At 35.9% G+C, this 17843-nt stretch overlaps 2 protein-coding genes across 2 annotated transcripts; one reads left to right on the top strand and one right to left on the bottom strand.

The window, feature by feature from the left end:
* Positions 1-1393: 1393 nt before the first annotated feature.
* On the bottom strand, positions 1394-3355 carry LOC107462456 (cyanidin 3-O-galactoside 2''-O-xylosyltransferase FGGT1-like). The gene is made up of 2 exons (XM_021129441.2): positions 3173-3355; positions 1394-2593 (listed from the first exon to the last, which is right to left on the bottom strand). Exons 1-2 carry the CDS (start codon positions 3353-3355, stop codon positions 1394-1396), a joined length of 1383 nt encoding a protein of 460 aa, XP_020985100.1.
* Positions 3356-7204: 3849 nt separating this feature from the next.
* On the top strand, positions 7205-7919 carry LOC107462282 (protein C2-DOMAIN ABA-RELATED 7-like). The gene is made up of 3 exons (XM_016080860.3): positions 7205-7321; positions 7424-7519; positions 7614-7919. Exons 1-3 carry the CDS (start codon positions 7205-7207, stop codon positions 7917-7919), a joined length of 519 nt encoding a protein of 172 aa, XP_015936346.1.
* Positions 7920-17843: the final 9924 nt, after the last annotated feature.

The following is a 17843-nucleotide window of genomic DNA, read 5'->3' as shown; positions in this document are numbered from 1 at the left end:
AAATATTAATAATAAATAATTAATAATTATAAATCATAAAATTTATTATCCTTAACACTCCTCTATTTATAAATAAACTATTAAATAGATAGGTGTCTGATTTGATTATTTTACTTTATATTTTTCTATCTTATGTTACCCACCTATCTAGTGAGAGTGTTAGTCATACATTATTGCTGTTATTATTCAATTTCTTATTTTAAAAATAATGCTTTTGTCATAAGTACTGTACGTGTTTATTATACTAAACTTAGTTATTTACTTATTTTATAAATTCTCTTTCGGTCAGTAATTACTCTCTTTTTTCTGTCATTGGTCAGGATTATTTTTTTTTTTTGAAGAATGACCTTTCTTTTTCGACAATAAGCCGAGACAATAAGCAACAATAATGCAAGACGATAGTACACTAACAATGTCTAACGAAGAAAACCAATTTAAATTCAGAAATATTTGATAATAAAATAAAATTAATTGAAAATAACTATAATTTATTTTATTTAGTATTTATTAATTATTACGATAATTAATAAATGTTAAATAAGATAAGTTTTGACTATTTTTTTATTTTTCTAGTATTACTGTTTAAATTGGTATACAGATTAGAAAAAATATAAAAATAATGAGAGTGATAAACAATGTAAACAATGTAATAAAAAAGAAAATTAGAATAAATTTTTTTATTAATTAATTATTAATTATTTTAAATTTTAAAATTTAAAAAATAAAAATTTTAAATTAAACCAAATCAGATACACCCATTATCATTCCCTACTCTATTTATAAATTTCGGTCTGCAGAATAATTCAGTCGTTGTTTCACTTTTTTGATTTCTGGTCAAATGCCACCCAAATTCTAGCCGATGCCGCCCAGTCCTCAGCCGACGTCGTCCAACCTCTCCGCGAACATCCGATCGCGCCGCACAAATTTTAGACAGCCTCTTTTGTGCTGTCTAACCGCCGCCGCCCATCTTTTAACCGACAGTGTCACACCTCTCCACGAACATGCGATCGTGCCGCACAAGTCTTAGACAATTTCTTTCGCGCTGCCTACTCGCTGCCGGTCGTCCATCCTCCCCCGCAGTCTACTGTCGCCCAGATGCCAGCCGCCGCCACCCATTTTTCAGCCGACAACGTCATTTTCCATGACAAATCCGAACAAAATATATTGTTATACGCGGCTGCATTTTAATTCGTTCATCACCCCTTATGTAAATATTTATATTTATATTTTTTAAAATTTATAAATATAAATTAATAAAATAATAATTTAATATTTATACTGATTTAATAACCAAAAATATTAAAAGTTGTGTCTGAAAGTTTCTTTATCTAAACATTATTGACGTAAATAAATGCTTACACCTTTATGGACAAGCATACCTCCATACACAATTTTAAAGCATATCATGAAGGCGAAGGATGAAACCATCAACACAAGAAGATTCAAAATGTGGAGCTAACAAGAGATTCCTAATTTTGCTATGATTTTCTCTCACATCTCTTCCAACTTGATTCTCATCATCCATAACAGTTTTAACAGCTTTGCACACACTTTCTTTGCAAAACAAGCCATCTTCTTGGCCTTTTTCGACTTCAACCCCAACCCTCAACTTCCTTCCCAGAATTCTTGCATTTATCACATGATCTCCGTACGGCCCTGGCAACAACACAAGCTGGCACTCATTCACAAGTGCCTCCGTCACGGAACCTGCCCCGCAGTGTGTTATGAAGCACCCAACATTAGGATGCCCCAATATCAACTGCTGGGGCAACCATCCACCGTGTACAATACTTTTTTCTTTATTCCTTTCTTCGAAACCTTTCGGTAACGCTTCTTCAATGGAATTAAACCCAGCAGAGGGTTTAATTGCTGCCAGAAACGGAAAACCTGTTAGTTCAAGTCCAAGTAACAATTCTTGGACTTGGTTTCTTTCCATAGGGCTTTCGGTTCCCAGTGCACAGTAAATAACTGAACCTGATTTGAATTTACTAAGCCATGATTCCCATTTTTCATCCAAGGCAGTGTTTGGTTGTTCAGGTAAAAGAGGACCCGCTAGAATAACGGGTTTTTTGTATTGCGATTTAAGATAATCCACGTAAGGACCTTCAATTTCTCTGCAACCTTTGAACGCAACTGCATCTGATAAAGCCGAACCAGTGCCGAGCCTATCAAAGAAGAGAACACCGCTTCCGAATTCCAGTTTTCTGAATGCAACCATGTTTCGAAGCTCGTGGGCACGAAGATCGATTATCGAAGCTTCAGGGAAATCTGGAGATGGCGGTTTCTTGAGATCCGATTCGGTTATGTTTCTTCCTTGGCGCATTCTAGCTGGGGATGCAAGGTAAGCTATAGTTGCAGGGTTAACTACGAAGTATTGGACACACTTGATGCCATGACTTCTTGCAATGTTTGGAAGCCAGTGTTGGAAATCAAAGATAACGATTTGTGGGTTTAGATCCTTGAGGAGAAGCTCTATGTCATTGTATGTGAGGTCCATGGCAGTAGCGATGTGTGTGATTGAGGAGAAGGGGACATCTGAAGTGGTTTCAGCTTCATGGGGGAGGCCAGGGACATGAGGAACAATGATGGGAATCAGTGGTGATATTTATTTAATTTAATATTATTTTATATTTTACTATTTATTTAATTTAATTTTTTATATGATAAAAAATAATAGAATATTCAATAAGTATTAATATTATTGTATTTGTATAAATTGATAAAAAAATTCAATAAATATTATAAATTTTAATATTTGTCCTTCTAACTTCTTCTTTACATATTCTATAGGATATATATTCCAATTTTTATATAAAATAATAATAAAAAATTAAAGAATTAATACATTTTTTAAGAAGAAGGCTAATATTTAAAAAGGAGAACATATAACTTTTACAATATCAACACCTGTAGATAGTTCTTTTACTTTAATGAATCACGAAGAAAGTGAGATACAACCTTCAAAAGTTCAAAAGTTACATCTGATGAATTTGACCTTAATTTTTTGGAACAAGACTTGAAAACGGCTTTAAATTTGGCAATATCATCCAAATCAGAGAGATGAAATTAGACGAGTTTATCTTAAATGGAGTTCATATCAAAAATTTTTTGACAATTATTTTCTATCATGGCCCCCCAAAAATTTGTTTCAAGTTCCGCTACTGATGAAAATGAAGGTGATGAGGTGTGGGTGACGGTTTAGGTGCTGAAGCTTTGATATTGTTCTTTTGGGTATGAAGAAGGAGATTCTATGGCCTCTGTTTGCAAGCTTGTTGGAGAGGTGAAGAAATGGGGTGAGGTGCCCCATGGCAAGCCATGGATACATTGCTATGTGTAGAGAAGAAGCTCCATCCATGGCAGCAGAAAAATGAATTGAGTATTTGTTGAGTTTGTGGTTCTAATTTGCACTAGTGATGTCAAACTTAAAACGACATTTGTTTAAAAGAAAAAGAAACAAAATCTTTTGTTCTTATTTTTATTTTAACCCCTTCATTTAGTGGGATAAAAGAAGAATATTAGGAGCAATTAAAATTTATTATTTTTTATTATTAGTTAATCATTAATATTTAAAAACATGATATAAAATATATTATTAGATTTATAAATTAAAAAATTAAACTAAAAAAAAATTAAATTAATGTCTCAGTGATAACTAAAATAAATAAATTCTGGTTCTTAACATTTAAAAATAATGTTTTTTTTTGTTTTGAGTGTTGTATTTGTTAGAGTTAAGTCTCAAAGTGGTCGTTGAAGTTGCACTCGAGTCTCATAATAGTTCCTGAACTTAAAAATTACTCATATTCATCTCTAAAGTTGCACTTCAGGACTCAGACTCGTCCTTCCGGCACATTCCGTCCATCTGGCGCTACCAAAAACCTGAGTTGGCCTCTTTCGTGACACGATGGCAAAGAAACGGCTAGCTAACGTGGCAGAGAAATTTTTCTGATTCAATTTGATCCCTCAATTCAAGTTAAAAACTCTAATCCCTAATTTTGAAGAACCATCTCCACAGTGCTCACATTCTTCTCTTCTCTTCGGTTTTCTTCTCTTGTCTTCTCCAACTTTAAAGCCAGACGGTTATGGCCAACGCGAGCAACGCAGCTGGAAGCTCGAACAACCCACGATGGACACCCCATGCTTAATAGCTGCCTCTCAAAATAACCAAGCAGCACGCATCTATTTCATAATCTGGAACTTTATTTTGTCTATGTGAGAGATCATAATCATTTAATTGAGAGCATTCATTAATAAATAGAATGGCATCCAATAAATTCTCTTTTGCTAACCCAAGCATGTCATAAGCTTGTGCTCTTCTCCAAAGGCTTTTGGCATGACGGTTGAGAGGTTTATGAAAGCATAGTGCACGGGTAGCATTACTGATGGTAGCAAAAGGTTGCTGCAGCAAAAGATGGCATTGAGCTCGATTACTATATAGAACAACTCTCTCCTTTTTGGATTTTATTGGACACAATGACAATACTTCGGAGTATTTTGATGCAGCTCCATAAATATTTTCAGATGAGAACAGAGAATTTTCTTCAAGCTTGACCACCGGAGTTGCAGCCTGCTTAATATGTAGATCTTTCTTGGATTTCTTTTCCTATTTTAATCTTTGCTTTGAATTTAATAGGTCCTCAATTTGTTCACTAGTGCGTCCACTAATTGAGCTTCTTCCTGACCCCTGTGAATGGATGCATTCCTGAAGAACACCAACAATGAAATCACCAAGCTTTTTGTGGTCGCCAAGAGTTGTAATTTCGGCAAAGTCAACTAATGCAGGAACCACTTTATTAATCACTTATATAATACACGGAAAATTTTTAAATCCAATATGAAAATCCACTTCTAATACTCAAATTACATAAACAAATAAATGGTGCTTGAATAAATAAAAGCATTGTGATAGTGATAAGTTTTAGTCTGAAGGTGCACCATGGGTCAACTGTAGTATAATGATTATTAAAAGCCGGAGTTTCATAGATATTACAAAACACAGATGTTTTCATTTGGTGTGTTTAATCTAAAAATAACACAATGAGAGTAGTATAAAAAAGCATATGCAGCAATGTATCTTAAGGATACTAATCTAAACGTGAAAGATTTATTTTGGAAAATCTATGGTGACAACAGAATAAAAATATAGTTACTAAAACTTATGTGACAAAACTTATATGATGCACCTACTGTATACGCAAATCGTATCATAGTGGAGGCATGCTGTATACTTCACTTGCTGGAAAAATCAGAGAGCTCAGTTGATCCAGAGTAAGAGCTCAAGATTAGCATTGACAAGCTTGTGAGGGTGTACCAAGATCTGTTTATCTTGGACAATTAAATTCCTTTCCAATCACTCAGGCTCTTGTGTCAGGATGAAGCCAGGCTTGAAAAATACCTCTGCAACTTTCTTCAAGTTCATGGTATTCATTTGAGACAACACCCAAGCTTTCGAGAAAGAAAGAGAGAATGAAGAGGTGAAGGTAGCAGTGGATGGAGATGATGATGAAGAAGAGCAAGAAGATCCTGTCCATCTTTTAGATTATCTGCGGAAGGCCCTCTTGATGAGAGACCAACACACATTCTACACAGATATCAACAATAACAAGATCAAGAGGAGATCCTTGCACCTCAGAAAGTATAGGATTGGGACCATCCGAGAACTCAATGCAGTCGGGATTCATGTGAGAAAAAATTCTCACAACAACTCAGTGTACTCCAGCTTCAAAAATGGGATGCTGCAGCTTTTTAAACTCATTGTGGATTGTTCGCGCTGGCCATAACAATCTGACTTTAAAGATGGAGAAAACAAGAGAAGAGAACCGAAGAGAAGAGAAGAGTATGAGCACTATGAAGATGGTTCTTCAAAATTAGGGATCAGAATTTTTAACTTGAATTGAGGGACCAAATTGAATCAGAAAAGTTTCTCTGTCACGTCAGCTAGTCGTTTTTTTACTAACGTGTTATGAAGAAGGCCAACTCAGCTTTCCAGTAGCGCCAGATGGATGGAATGTGCCGGAAGGACGAGTCTGAGTCTCGGAGTGCAACTTTAGGGATGAATATGAGTAACTTTTAAGTTCATAGACTATTATAAAGCTCGAGTGCAACTTCAGGGATTACTTTAACACTTAACTCTATTTGTTGTTATATTAAACTTAATTATTCAAAGGCCAAAACAATAAACTATGATAACATGCGCACCAGTTCATAGGGTTCTATTTCTTTTTGGCTGGTTGGACTGCTCGTATTAAAAGGGTAATGTTTCAAATGTTTTTTTAAAAAATAATGTTGACTAATTAAATTTTTAATAAATTTTAATTAATAAATTAATTTTTTATTTTTTATTTTGTTAGACAAATTAATCCTTACATCAAATTATTCATTTATATAGAGTTGACTTAAAGTATTACTCATTATTTATATAAAAAAATAGCTAATAGACAAGTCGCCGATCACACTAGTCATTATTGGATATTATCTTTCTTCACGTCGTAGTATTACCATGGCTCCATCTAATTCATTGTGAGGTCAGTGGAGTCCACGTCCACGGTCCACTTTCTCATTAATTAAAGAGGTTAAAATAGATGATGATTTTTCCAGAATATAGATCCTAATTATCTATTAGCACTTTTTTCATTTATTTAGGAATATTCTTGCGGTCACTAACTAAATGAGTGTTCAACAATATACATTACAAATTAAATAGTAAAAAAGAACGCACATTGTCGCATAAACTAACTATGATCAGTATTCCATTATGTGAAAGCCACGACCAGAATAACCATTTGTGGAACAATGGACCCATTTTGGCTCACCTCTATAACGGAACTTTTAAAGTTAATATTTTAGATCAGTAAAAATCGGACAAGCAAAAACATTGTATGCACATACACGACACTAATTAGTAACTACATATTCTTTTAGTTGGGTTCAGTTGTTAATGTTTGTATTTTGAGATTCTTTTGCTGAACTGTCAATTCTATTTAAAAGATTATAATGTGTAACTGTGCAACATATTCTTGTTTATTAGTTTCTGGTTATCACTTTCTTTTTTATTTTAATTAATGTTAATATATATTAGAGATAGCTATACGTCAAATTCAAATTATCTCTTGGTAGATAAACAATAGCATTATCAATATCATCATCAAGAACGTAATTATTACCCCTCTGGTGATTTTAAGTGTCGGTGTCTACGACAACAAGGAATATGTCAGTGGAACATATACTTGGTGCTATCAAACTTAGGATTAAAAGAGGCATTAATCTCGCAATACGCGATACTTATTCTAGTGACCCTTATGTTGTTGTCAAAATGGAAGAACAGGTCAAAAATATTTTTTTTTGTTTCTCATTGAATATACATGCTTAAATAATACAATATTGTAGCAATACAATAAACTGATTATTTAATTTGATACATATGCAGAAGTTGAAAACCGCGTACATACGGAAAAATATTAATCCAGTATGGAATGAAGAATTGACTCTTTATGTTAAGGATGTTGCAACTCCAATAACTATGGTACGTGTTATACATTCAAGAAAATTAGTGCAGAAGGTTTTCATTTTTGTGATTTTACATTTATGATGATTGTCATATATGTTTGACTATGCAGCAAGTTTTCGACAAAGACATATTCACTGCAGACGATGAAATGGGCGATGCATTTATAGACATAAGGCCGTATATTGGGTGCCATTTGATGGGATTAAAGAGTTTGCCAGATGGATGTGTGGTGAAGAAAATTCAACCAAATAGGACTAACTGTCTTGCTGAAGAGAGCATATGCTTTTGGCGCAATGGGAGTATAGTCCAACCTATGATTTTAAGACTGAAAAATGTTGAGTGCGGCGAAATAGAATGTGAAATTGAGTGGCGTAATATTCCCGGTTGTAAAGGTTTATCAGGATTAAGATCTTGAATCAACTCATTATTATAAAAGGTGTATTATTGTATGGAAAAGTATATGAAATCAAGATTACAGTACACACAGTCACACACACATATATGTGAAAATAGTGACGTTCGTCCATTTGAATAAGAAAAAGTATAAGGAACTAAAAGTTATCAGCAAAAAATTAAACAAAACTATATTAATTTATATCAATAATTAATTAATTTTAAATTTTTTAAATTCAAAATTTAAAAAATTTTAAATTGATTAAGTAAACCTAATTAAAACCTATAAAAACCTTCCTCTTTTTTCTCACATTAATCTATCCACTTCTAACAATCACAAATTCGAAAAATATATAAAAGAACATCCATTTAATATGAAAAAGAAACATTCTAATACTTAGCAGAAGAAACATCCATATATATTAACTCGTAAAAATTTTGAATTCATCCAAAGGTATTTGGCTGGATTTTGGCTGATATGCTTTTGGTTCCCTAGCTTTACTCTTTGAATAAATGTTTGCGATTTACTCTTTTATTTGGACAAAAATATTCTTCACACTTCTTTTTAAATAAAGTTTTTGTTATGTGTCTAGTAGTGAAGAAAATAAAGATTCTCTTTTGATATATATATATAGTTATTAGATAGTTATTTAGTTAAATATATTATTTTGTTTTTATTAATTTTTAAGATAGATTATGCACTCTTTTTTTTTAACACAAATTAAAGGCCTTTTCATTATAGAATTGGCCAAAAAATTAAATAATAAAACCGGTGCATTGTTTGGAAATTTTTTTCTATGGATTTCTAGATTCGATCGTAAAGAATAAAAAGTACTAAATAATTTTTTGAGAAAATTTTGCAGTTGATTTATATGTTTCCAAAAGGGAAAATATATTAAAGAAGACCTTGAAAATTTGTAATATTAGATTTATAGGTCTATGACAAAATAACAAATTACAATTTTCAAAATTTTATAATTTTTTAACAATGATATTAGATGTACACTAAAATTAACTACCAATATAAAATATATATTAAAATACAAAATATATATAAAAATAAGTTAAATTATATATGTATTCAATGCAATAATTTATTTTTATGACTAATTTTAGTATGTAAATAATATTTTTTATTTTTAAATTTTTCATAAACTTATTTGATGCTTTTATTTTTCTCGTAAACCTATAGATTTATCTTACATTTTTTTGGAGCCTACTTATTTTATTAATAAAAGAGAATAATCTTAATGTATTGATGAATTGAATATTTTTTATTTTTTATATTTTTTTTTTTGCTCACACACTAACACACTCAGCACTTACACACATATAATATATGGCTCTTCATTCTTCAATCATCCCCGGACCCCAGCTAGGTTCGAGCCTGGTGTGACATATTAGAAAACAAACACCTTTACCATTAGTACACAGCCCCAGCCACATTATTTTTGGTATTTAAGTTGAGCAGAAGCCAAATTGAATATTTTTTTTTTTGAACATAGAAAGCTCAACACAGTAAAGTGGAGCAGAAAGAACACACGACAAGAAAAAACAAACGTAATTATAAAAGAAAGATATAGTCCGTTGTCATCTCCGGCATTGCCATCAACAACCAAACGGATCAACTCCACACCATTCCTTGTAACTCAAGAAGGACATAATCTTCACTCCTTCAACACTTGTCTCTACCCTCTGAAAAACTCTGCTATTCCGCTCCAACCAGATGTTCCAAATAACCGCACAGAAGCCTATCAGCCATTTTCTTTGCTCAGACTTCCCACCTGCTACTCCAGTCCAACTCTCAAAGAACTCCTTGACCGTTCCCAGAATGGCCCAATCTCTATCAGTAAGCGTCAACCATGCACACCACACCTGCCACGTGAACTCACAAGCAAAAAATAAATGATGCACAGATTCTATATCTTTTTTACACAATACACACATGTTGTCAAGATGATTAATAATGCCAAGTCTACTCAGCCTCTCCTTCGTGTTTACCCTTCCTACTAGAACAAACCAAGTAAAAAGTTCAACTCTTGGAGGAACTAAGCCTCTCCAAATGGAGCTTGTGAAGTTGTAGCTCTTAATGTCAGCTGAGAGAGTCTCTTTTTGTAGCACCTGCACAAAAGAATTAGTAGAAAAAATTCCATTTTTATCAAATTTCCATACAACTGAATCCTCTCTATAACTCAATAACTTTACAACCCGTATCCGGTCGTGAAGTTGATTGAGCAACTCTAACTCCCATTGGAAGAGTTCCCTCCTCCATTGGAAGTCCCAAACCCACTCTAGCCCATCCCAAAACCCACAGTCCCCTATTACGGATCCTTGCTGATTTGAAACAGAGAAGAGCCTCGGAAAACAATCTTTCAAAGAGCCGTCTTGTAACCAAACATCCTCCCAAAAACGGATTTTTCTGCCATTTCCCACTTCCATGGACAGGCCCCTGATCATCATATCTCGAACCTGTTGCTCCTTAATATTAAGCTGGCAAATATCTTTCCACGGCCCCCCTCTAGATGGCAATGGTTGGTTCGACAACATTACCGTTGGGTCCAACTGATTACAAGAGCAAACAACCTTCTTCCAAAGCGGGCAGTCCTCCTTAGAAAAACGCCACCACCACTTGAACATAAGCGATGCATTCCTAATTAAGGCATCTCCTACCCCCAAGCCTCCTAGCTTTTTCGGAGCTTGAACTACCTCCCATTTCACCAGTGGTATCCCATTATTCCCATCTTCTTTACTCCACAAGAACCTTCTTTGAAGCCCAATGATCTTCTCTGCAACCCCCTTTGGCATCTTATACAAGCTTAAGTAGTAAACCGGTAGGCTGTTGAGAACAGATTTTATGAGGACCAACTTACCCGCTTTGTTGAGAGATCTCGCTTTCCACAAGCTCAGCTTGTCTTCCACCTTGTCTATGATTGGTTTCCAGGTCTTCACCAACCGAGGATTAGCCCCAAGGGAAATTCCTAAGTACCTGACCAGTAGAGCCGCTTCGGCACAACCTAGCAGACCACAGATATTTGTCACCCATTCCTTCTCACAATTGACTGAAATCAGGCTCGACTTTTCAAAGTTGATACTCAGGCCAGACATTAGCTCAAAGCAGCGCAGGAGCCTCTTGTAGTTCACTAAAGTCTCCGTTTCCTGTGGACAAAATAAGATGGTATCGTCTGCAAATTGGAGATGCGACAATTCTACATTGTCCCTTCCCACCAGCAGTGGGGATATTCTGCCATTTCTAACCGCCTCCCCCACCATCCTGTGTAGAACGTCAACAACAAGAACAAACAGGAAAGGAGAGAGAGGATCGCCTTGTCTGAGGCCCCTCTCCATCTTGAACGGCTTGGTTGGTGACCCATTGATCAACACTGACATAGATGCTGTAGTCACACATTCCTTCACCCAGGTCCTCCACCTAATACCAAATCCCATCTTCTGAAGCACTATATCCACAAAGCTCCATCTCACTCTGTCATAGGCTTTCTGAAAGTCCAATTTAACAATTGCCGCTTCCTTCTTCCGCAGCTTAAGCCAATGGACCGTCTCACAAGCAATGAGGGCACCATCGTGTATTTTCCGGCCCTTTACAAATGCAGACTGAGTCTCCCCCACTAGATGTGGCATCACTGATCGCATTCTTCTTACCAGCACTTTGGATATCACCTTATAGAGGCAGCCAACCATACTAATCGGCCTTAAGTCTTTGATTTCCTTGGCCCCCACAAATTTTGGAGCTAACGCCACCCAAGTAACATTTGCATCTGCTGGTAGCTTTGCATTCTGGAAAAAGCCCAGCACAGCTGCAGTAAACTCCTGACCAAGCTCATCCCAGCATTTCTTTATGAAGTTCATATTATAGCCATCACTACCTGGAGCTTTACTGGATTCACAATCCCACACTGCCTCTCGTACTTCCTCCGTCGATGGCATTACCTCTAACACTGCTGCCTCTTCTTCAGTAATCTGCTTAACCAGCCCATCACGGATTCCAACCAACGGGGCATGCTCCTGCCTATACAGCTCTTTATAAAAACCCACAATCGCAGTCTTTATTCTGGCCTGATTCCGTACCAATCTTCCATCCAACACTAGAGAGTCGATTCTGTTGTTCCTCCTTCTTGCAGATGCTAGATTATGGAAGTACCTAGTGTTCTTATCCATATCTCTAGCATGCTTGGATCTGGACATTTGTTTCCAATGCATCTCTTTTCTGACATACCACTTCGCACAGCAAGTCACCAGAGCCTTACGTCTAGCCTCTATTGTTCCGTCATAACTACCAGCACTAACTCTATCATCAATCTTCTTAATCTCTTTCTCAAACTTCTTTATCCTATTGTCCATGTCCCCAAAATTATCCCTATGCCATCTCCTGAGCGGTTCTGTCAACGCCTTCAACTTGTTTGTAAACATGCCACCTCCCAATTTCCTCCACTCATCCTTTACCAATGCCAAAAACCCTTCATGTGTAAACCAGGAATCCAAGCTGCGAAAAGGTCTTGGACCCGCACAGTTACTAGCATCTTCTAGAATCAAAGGGCAATGATCTGATAGGCCTCGCGGTCCTCCTTTCAACCGGGTATTTGGGAACTCCTCAAGCCACTCCAAACTGACCACAATCCTATCAATGCGGCTACAAGATCTACCTAAAAACCATGTGAACTTCCTGTCAGTTAACGGTAAATCAACTAGCTGTAAATCTTGTATCCATTCCTTAAAATCCTCCGCAGATGCCGGTAGGCTAGTAGCTCCTTTCCTTTCTTCCAAATGTAGTATCTCGTTAAAGTCTCCCATGAAGCAAAACGGAACCTGACATAGACCTACCATGTAGCTTAACTCCTCCCACATCACCAGTTTCTCACTCCGAACATGTGCACCATACACCAAACAGATAGCACATTTGAAATTACTTTTTGTCAGCAAACCTTCAACGCACAGCCAGCCATTCCCTTTATAACAGTTCAGTCTTGTAAATAAGAAATTATCCCACATTAATAGTAAACCACCCGATGTACCGACAGATTCCACAAAATCCCATTCCACTGAATCACAGCCCCACAAACGTGCTACATCATACCTAGACACAACCTCCCTCTTAGTTTCAATCAAACCTAGCATATTCAATCTATATTTTTTCTTTAACTCTTTCACCATACTCCACTTACCATGCCCTCATAGGCCTCTAACATTCCAACAACTGTACATCATTTAAAAAAATTTTTACACACCTTGTGATGTTGTTTAGGCCTGCTCTTCCTAGCTTTCTCTTTTTGTTTTGCCAGCTTTCTTTTTGCTGCAATTGCTTCATTCTGACTTTGTAAGATCGCCATAATATCTTCTTCATCATCATAAAAAACTGCACCTGACTCCACTGCTAATTTCAATGTTTCCTTGTTCTCTACTGTCTGGCCTGTCTGCAAGCCCTTCTGATCATAATCTGGTAGTGTATTATCAATATCTGTCTCAGAACCAGCATCCTCATTAACCCGGTTATTCATATTGCCTTGATCCACACCTTCCTCCTCCCGTCCATGTACAGACTGCCCGGTTACTTTCTTAACCAAACTCTCCACTTCCGGTTCGTCATCCAATGGAGCCGGCGGTTTTTGTCCCATCGTTTTCCCAGCTTCTTCACCGGCGCATTGTACCAGGGCAAGGCTTCGTGCCTCTGCTTCCCCGCCAGGCCAGCCAGGAGCGCCGCCAGGATAGTCAGCAGTGGCTTTCCTCAACGCAGAGTGAAGCGCGCAGCCCCGGTTATCCACCACATCCACCACGGGAAGCGACGCGCGGCTGGTCTCGTTGGAAACGCCCCTGGTTGAGCCACCTTCATACAGCTTCGACCCACGAGTGCAGGGAGGTAGCTGACACTGACCAGACCCGCCTCGTTGCTGCAGCGCTGCCCTACCCTGCTTCTCCGACCCGGATCCACGAGCCAAATGCTGACCCGGTCCGTCCTCATCTCCGCTTCCTATATTCTGTCCTCTCTCATCAAAGTCTCCAGGCCCAGATCCGCTAGGAGACACGGAGTCCAGCCCAGCCTCACCTTGCACTCCACTTAGCTTGCCTAGGCCCTTTCCTGCTTGGAGCATTTGGACTCCATTCAGCACCCCATCAAACCAAAGTCCTTTCTCAAGCCCAATAGTTGAATGCCCCACCAGCTGCTTACCGTTATTACTAACCTTGTGGGCCTCTCTCCCTTGTACAAACCCATTTGTCCCAACTCCACCGTTAAAATTCCTTAGCTGCTTGGTCCCACTTCTTATTCCAGTGCATATCTGTGTAACCGTTTTTTCTGATTCACACTCTATACACTCATCAGATCCCCCAAAATCAGCATTGTCATTAACACCCTTAAATTTGACTTGATCCGTCATTTGTTGTCCCTTTATTGCAATTAAATTTTTTTGATTGCAATCATTCAAAAAAATGTCTGTTGTGACCATTGTACCCTTGTCTTCACCATCGTCATAAGCTCGTGTTCTGATTAGGTCAGCCGCCGGATCACACATTGCCGCCGTCAACAATATTTCTCCGGCTTGTGAACTAGCATTTGCACATATTGACTTCACGCTTGCGTCTTCCAAAAAACATTCATCTTCGTATATTGCATGCCCTATTTCCTTCACGAAAATATCAAAACCACTAGTTCCAACCGTGATATGAATCTTTTCTTTGATATCGTCAAAGACACGAGTATCGATTAACACTCTCCCAACACTGAAGGACAAAGCAGACTTCGTCACATCATCGCACTTGATTACTTTACCCCATAAACCGCCTATTATGTTGAACGTCTCCACTGACCAGACATGTAAAGGCACTCCATGGCATTCTAACCATACTCTTCTAGTCTCACTACGTTCAGATTCCTCCCATCTCCAGACCCTGTAAAAGAATTGTAAGAAGCTATTCATTTTATTTAAAAAAGTCTAGAGAATAACACTTTTATTAAAATTTGGTCAATAGTTAACTAACAAAAAAAATAATTCTACACTATTAAAAAATACTAATAATAATTAATTAACGACTACAAATTACAAAACTTGATAGTATTTTAGCACTCCAGCCACTCCTCTTTTATTTAAGTATCTCATCCGTTCTTTTCTTTTCTTTTTTTCTTTTATTGGACTTGGGTAGATCCGGACAGAGCTGACCCGACCCAAATACAACCCATACCAATTCACATGAATCAAACAGTGATGACAAGCACTAACTCCCTGCCTCTCTTAACTTAGATTCACGTCACCTAATCCTCATCAATGTCTAACAGAGCCTTCACTCTCGCCCCTCTATCGAACATGGCAGCTGCATCGTCCTACTGTCCAAGGAGTGACAGTCTAAGGGAAATCGACATTGATCCTTGGTTAAGAGTACTGGTGATTTAATTATTTTATATTTATTGAAGTACAAGCATCCCCTATTGGATAAAAATAAGCCAATAATAAGATTTAAGTGTTGATTTTCTTGAAGTAAAAATAAAAGGCTTCCATATATGAACACACATACACATAATCTTAAAGCATATCCTGAAGCCGGAGGATAAAATCATCAAGACAAGAAGACTCAAAATTGGGAGCTAACAAGAGGTTCCTAACTTTGGTATGATTATCTCTGATTTTTCTTCCAACTTCATTCCCATCATCCATTACAATCTTAACAGCCTTGCACACACTCTCTTTGCTAAACAACCCATCTTCTTCGCCTTGTTCCACTTCCACCCCAACCTTCAATTTCCTTCCTAGAATTCTTGCATTTATCACATGGTCGCTGTACGGCCCCGGCAACAACACAGTCTGGCACTCATTCACAAGTGCCTCTGTCACAGAAGCCCGGCCCGAAGATGGGAATATCAAAGAAGCTCCAAGCAACCAATATAATGGCAGAAATTAAATAGACAATACTAAAGATGTTCCGAGTAGCAAATATAATGACAGAAATTAAATAATTAATCATCATAATTTTAATGCGGAAAAATCTTCAAAAGAAGAAAAAAACCCATGGAATCTAGTCAAAAAATCTTTCACTATCAAAATAATGGGTACACAATTAGTCTTTCTAGTAGCACTAAGATATCTCAACAATCAACAAAATACATCGTCAAAATTGATGGAATCAACATAAACCCTCTATAAAATGAGTATTTCAAATCGGACAAAAAAAAAGTCGATACAACTAATAAGTTATATTCTAATGTTCATCTTTACACCAAAAATAACATACTAAAATTTCATAAAAAATAGAATAAATTTATCAGTTTAATTAAATAAAAAATAACTTACCTTTTTTTTTCCAAATTTTTCTTTTTCTCTCGTCAACGATCTCTCACTCTCTTGGCACAGGATTCGGTGGTCCAGGAACCTTTGGACCACTTAGTGGTCCAAGTAGAAAACATGTTTTTAAAGTTTTTTTATCAATTGCTACGTAGTCCTTGAACTAATTTTAATTACAAATCAACCCCATATATTTTATTTAATTATAAAAATAGTTTTTTATTTTATAAATTATTATTTTATCAATTATCTATTATATTTATTAACAATCAAATACAAAAATAACAACCAATTATATCCTCCATTCATCCTAATAATTCCAATTGATTAAAAAATTAACGTTTGACATTGAAGTTTTAGCCAAATTCAATCGATTGGTAATGTAATACAATCGATTGGAAGGTGATGAAGTTGAATGTTTTGCCAATTTCAATCGATTGGTAATGGTACCCAATCGATTGAAATGAAACTGTACACTGAAAATTTATAATTCACCTTTGCTTCGCATGCTGCAACTAATGCATGTTACATACAAGAAACTAAAAAGCACATAAAATAAAAACAGACAATTAATTACATGATTGTTCTATTTTAAATTTAATCTGTTTATCCTCTGATTTTGCGCCACTGAAATACAATCAAGAAAATAATCCATGTTTAAATCAAACGCAGGACTAAGATGCTCAACATTCATAATACCTAATGAAATAAATTATAATGCATGGATCACAATAAAATAGCAATAATCCAAATAAAGTAGTATCAAATGGGTAGTAGCAGGAATATCTATATGGTATGAACTTGTATGAGGAGGAATTCATCAGCCTTGCTTTGATTCCTTCTTTAATTACGTTGTTGGTTACTTGCAAGTTCAATTTTTGTTTTATTATGTCAATTTTGTTTTATTATATGGTTTGAAACTCTTGATTATTCAATTCATTCTTAAGGAAGATGTCCAAAACAAAATACTGAAAGAAGAGAAAGGATGAGCTTGTTATTTAGATTATTTTTTTATTAGTTTAATATTGATGATAATTAATTATAACAAAAATACATACGGAGTACATAAGATTAACCATAAAATATTTTTTATAATTTTTTATTTTTATTATCAAATTTATATTTTTGTTAATGTTGGTTTTGGTTCTTTCTTTTATTCTGCTACTACTCATTTGATACTACTTTATTTGGACTATTGCTATTTTATTGTGATCTATGTATTATAATTTATTTCATTAGGCATTATGGATGTTGAGCATCTTGGTCCTGCGTTTGATTTAAACATGGATTATTTTCTTGATTGTATTTCAGTGGCGCAAAATCAGAGGACAAACAGATTAAATTTAAAATAGAACAATCATGTAATTAATTGTCTGTTTTTATTTTATGTGCTTTTTAGTTTCTTGTATGTAACATGCATTAGTTGCAGCATGCGAAGCAAAGGTGAATTTATAAATTTTCAGTGTACAGTTTCATTTCAATCGATTGGGTACCATTACCAATCGATTGAAATTGGCAAAACATTCAACTTCATCACCTTCCAATCGATTGGATTACATTACCAATCGATTGAATTTGGCTAAAACTTCAATGTCATCACTTTCCAATCGATTGTATTTGGAAAATCCATGTTGTTTTCGTGAATTCAATCGATTGAGTAACAA

Source organism: Arachis duranensis, chromosome 8 (genome assembly GCF_000817695.3).
Source record: "Arachis duranensis cultivar V14167 chromosome 8, aradu.V14167.gnm2.J7QH, whole genome shotgun sequence".
Classification (NCBI taxonomy): domain Eukaryota; kingdom Viridiplantae; phylum Streptophyta; class Magnoliopsida; order Fabales; family Fabaceae; genus Arachis; species Arachis duranensis.
Note: the sequence above shows the minus strand (reverse complement) of the source record. Positions and strands in the feature narration are given on the sequence as shown.

Coding starts and splice junctions, on each gene's coding strand:
- LOC107462456 (XM_021129441.2), bottom strand. CDS start 3,355: ATGGATGGAGCTTCTTCTCTACACATAGCAATGTATCCATGGCTTGCC. Junction 2,594..3,172: donor ACCCACACCTCATCACCTTC/ATTTTCATCAGT, acceptor ATATCACCACTG/ATTCCCATCATTGTTCCTCA.
- LOC107462282 (XM_016080860.3), top strand. CDS start 7,205: ATGTCAGTGGAACATATACTTGGTGCTATCAAACTTAGGATTAAAAGA. Junction 7,322..7,423: donor TTGTCAAAATGGAAGAACAG/GTCAAAAATATT, acceptor ATACATATGCAG/AAGTTGAAAACCGCGTACAT. Junction 7,520..7,613: donor TTGCAACTCCAATAACTATG/GTACGTGTTATA, acceptor TTGACTATGCAG/CAAGTTTTCGACAAAGACAT.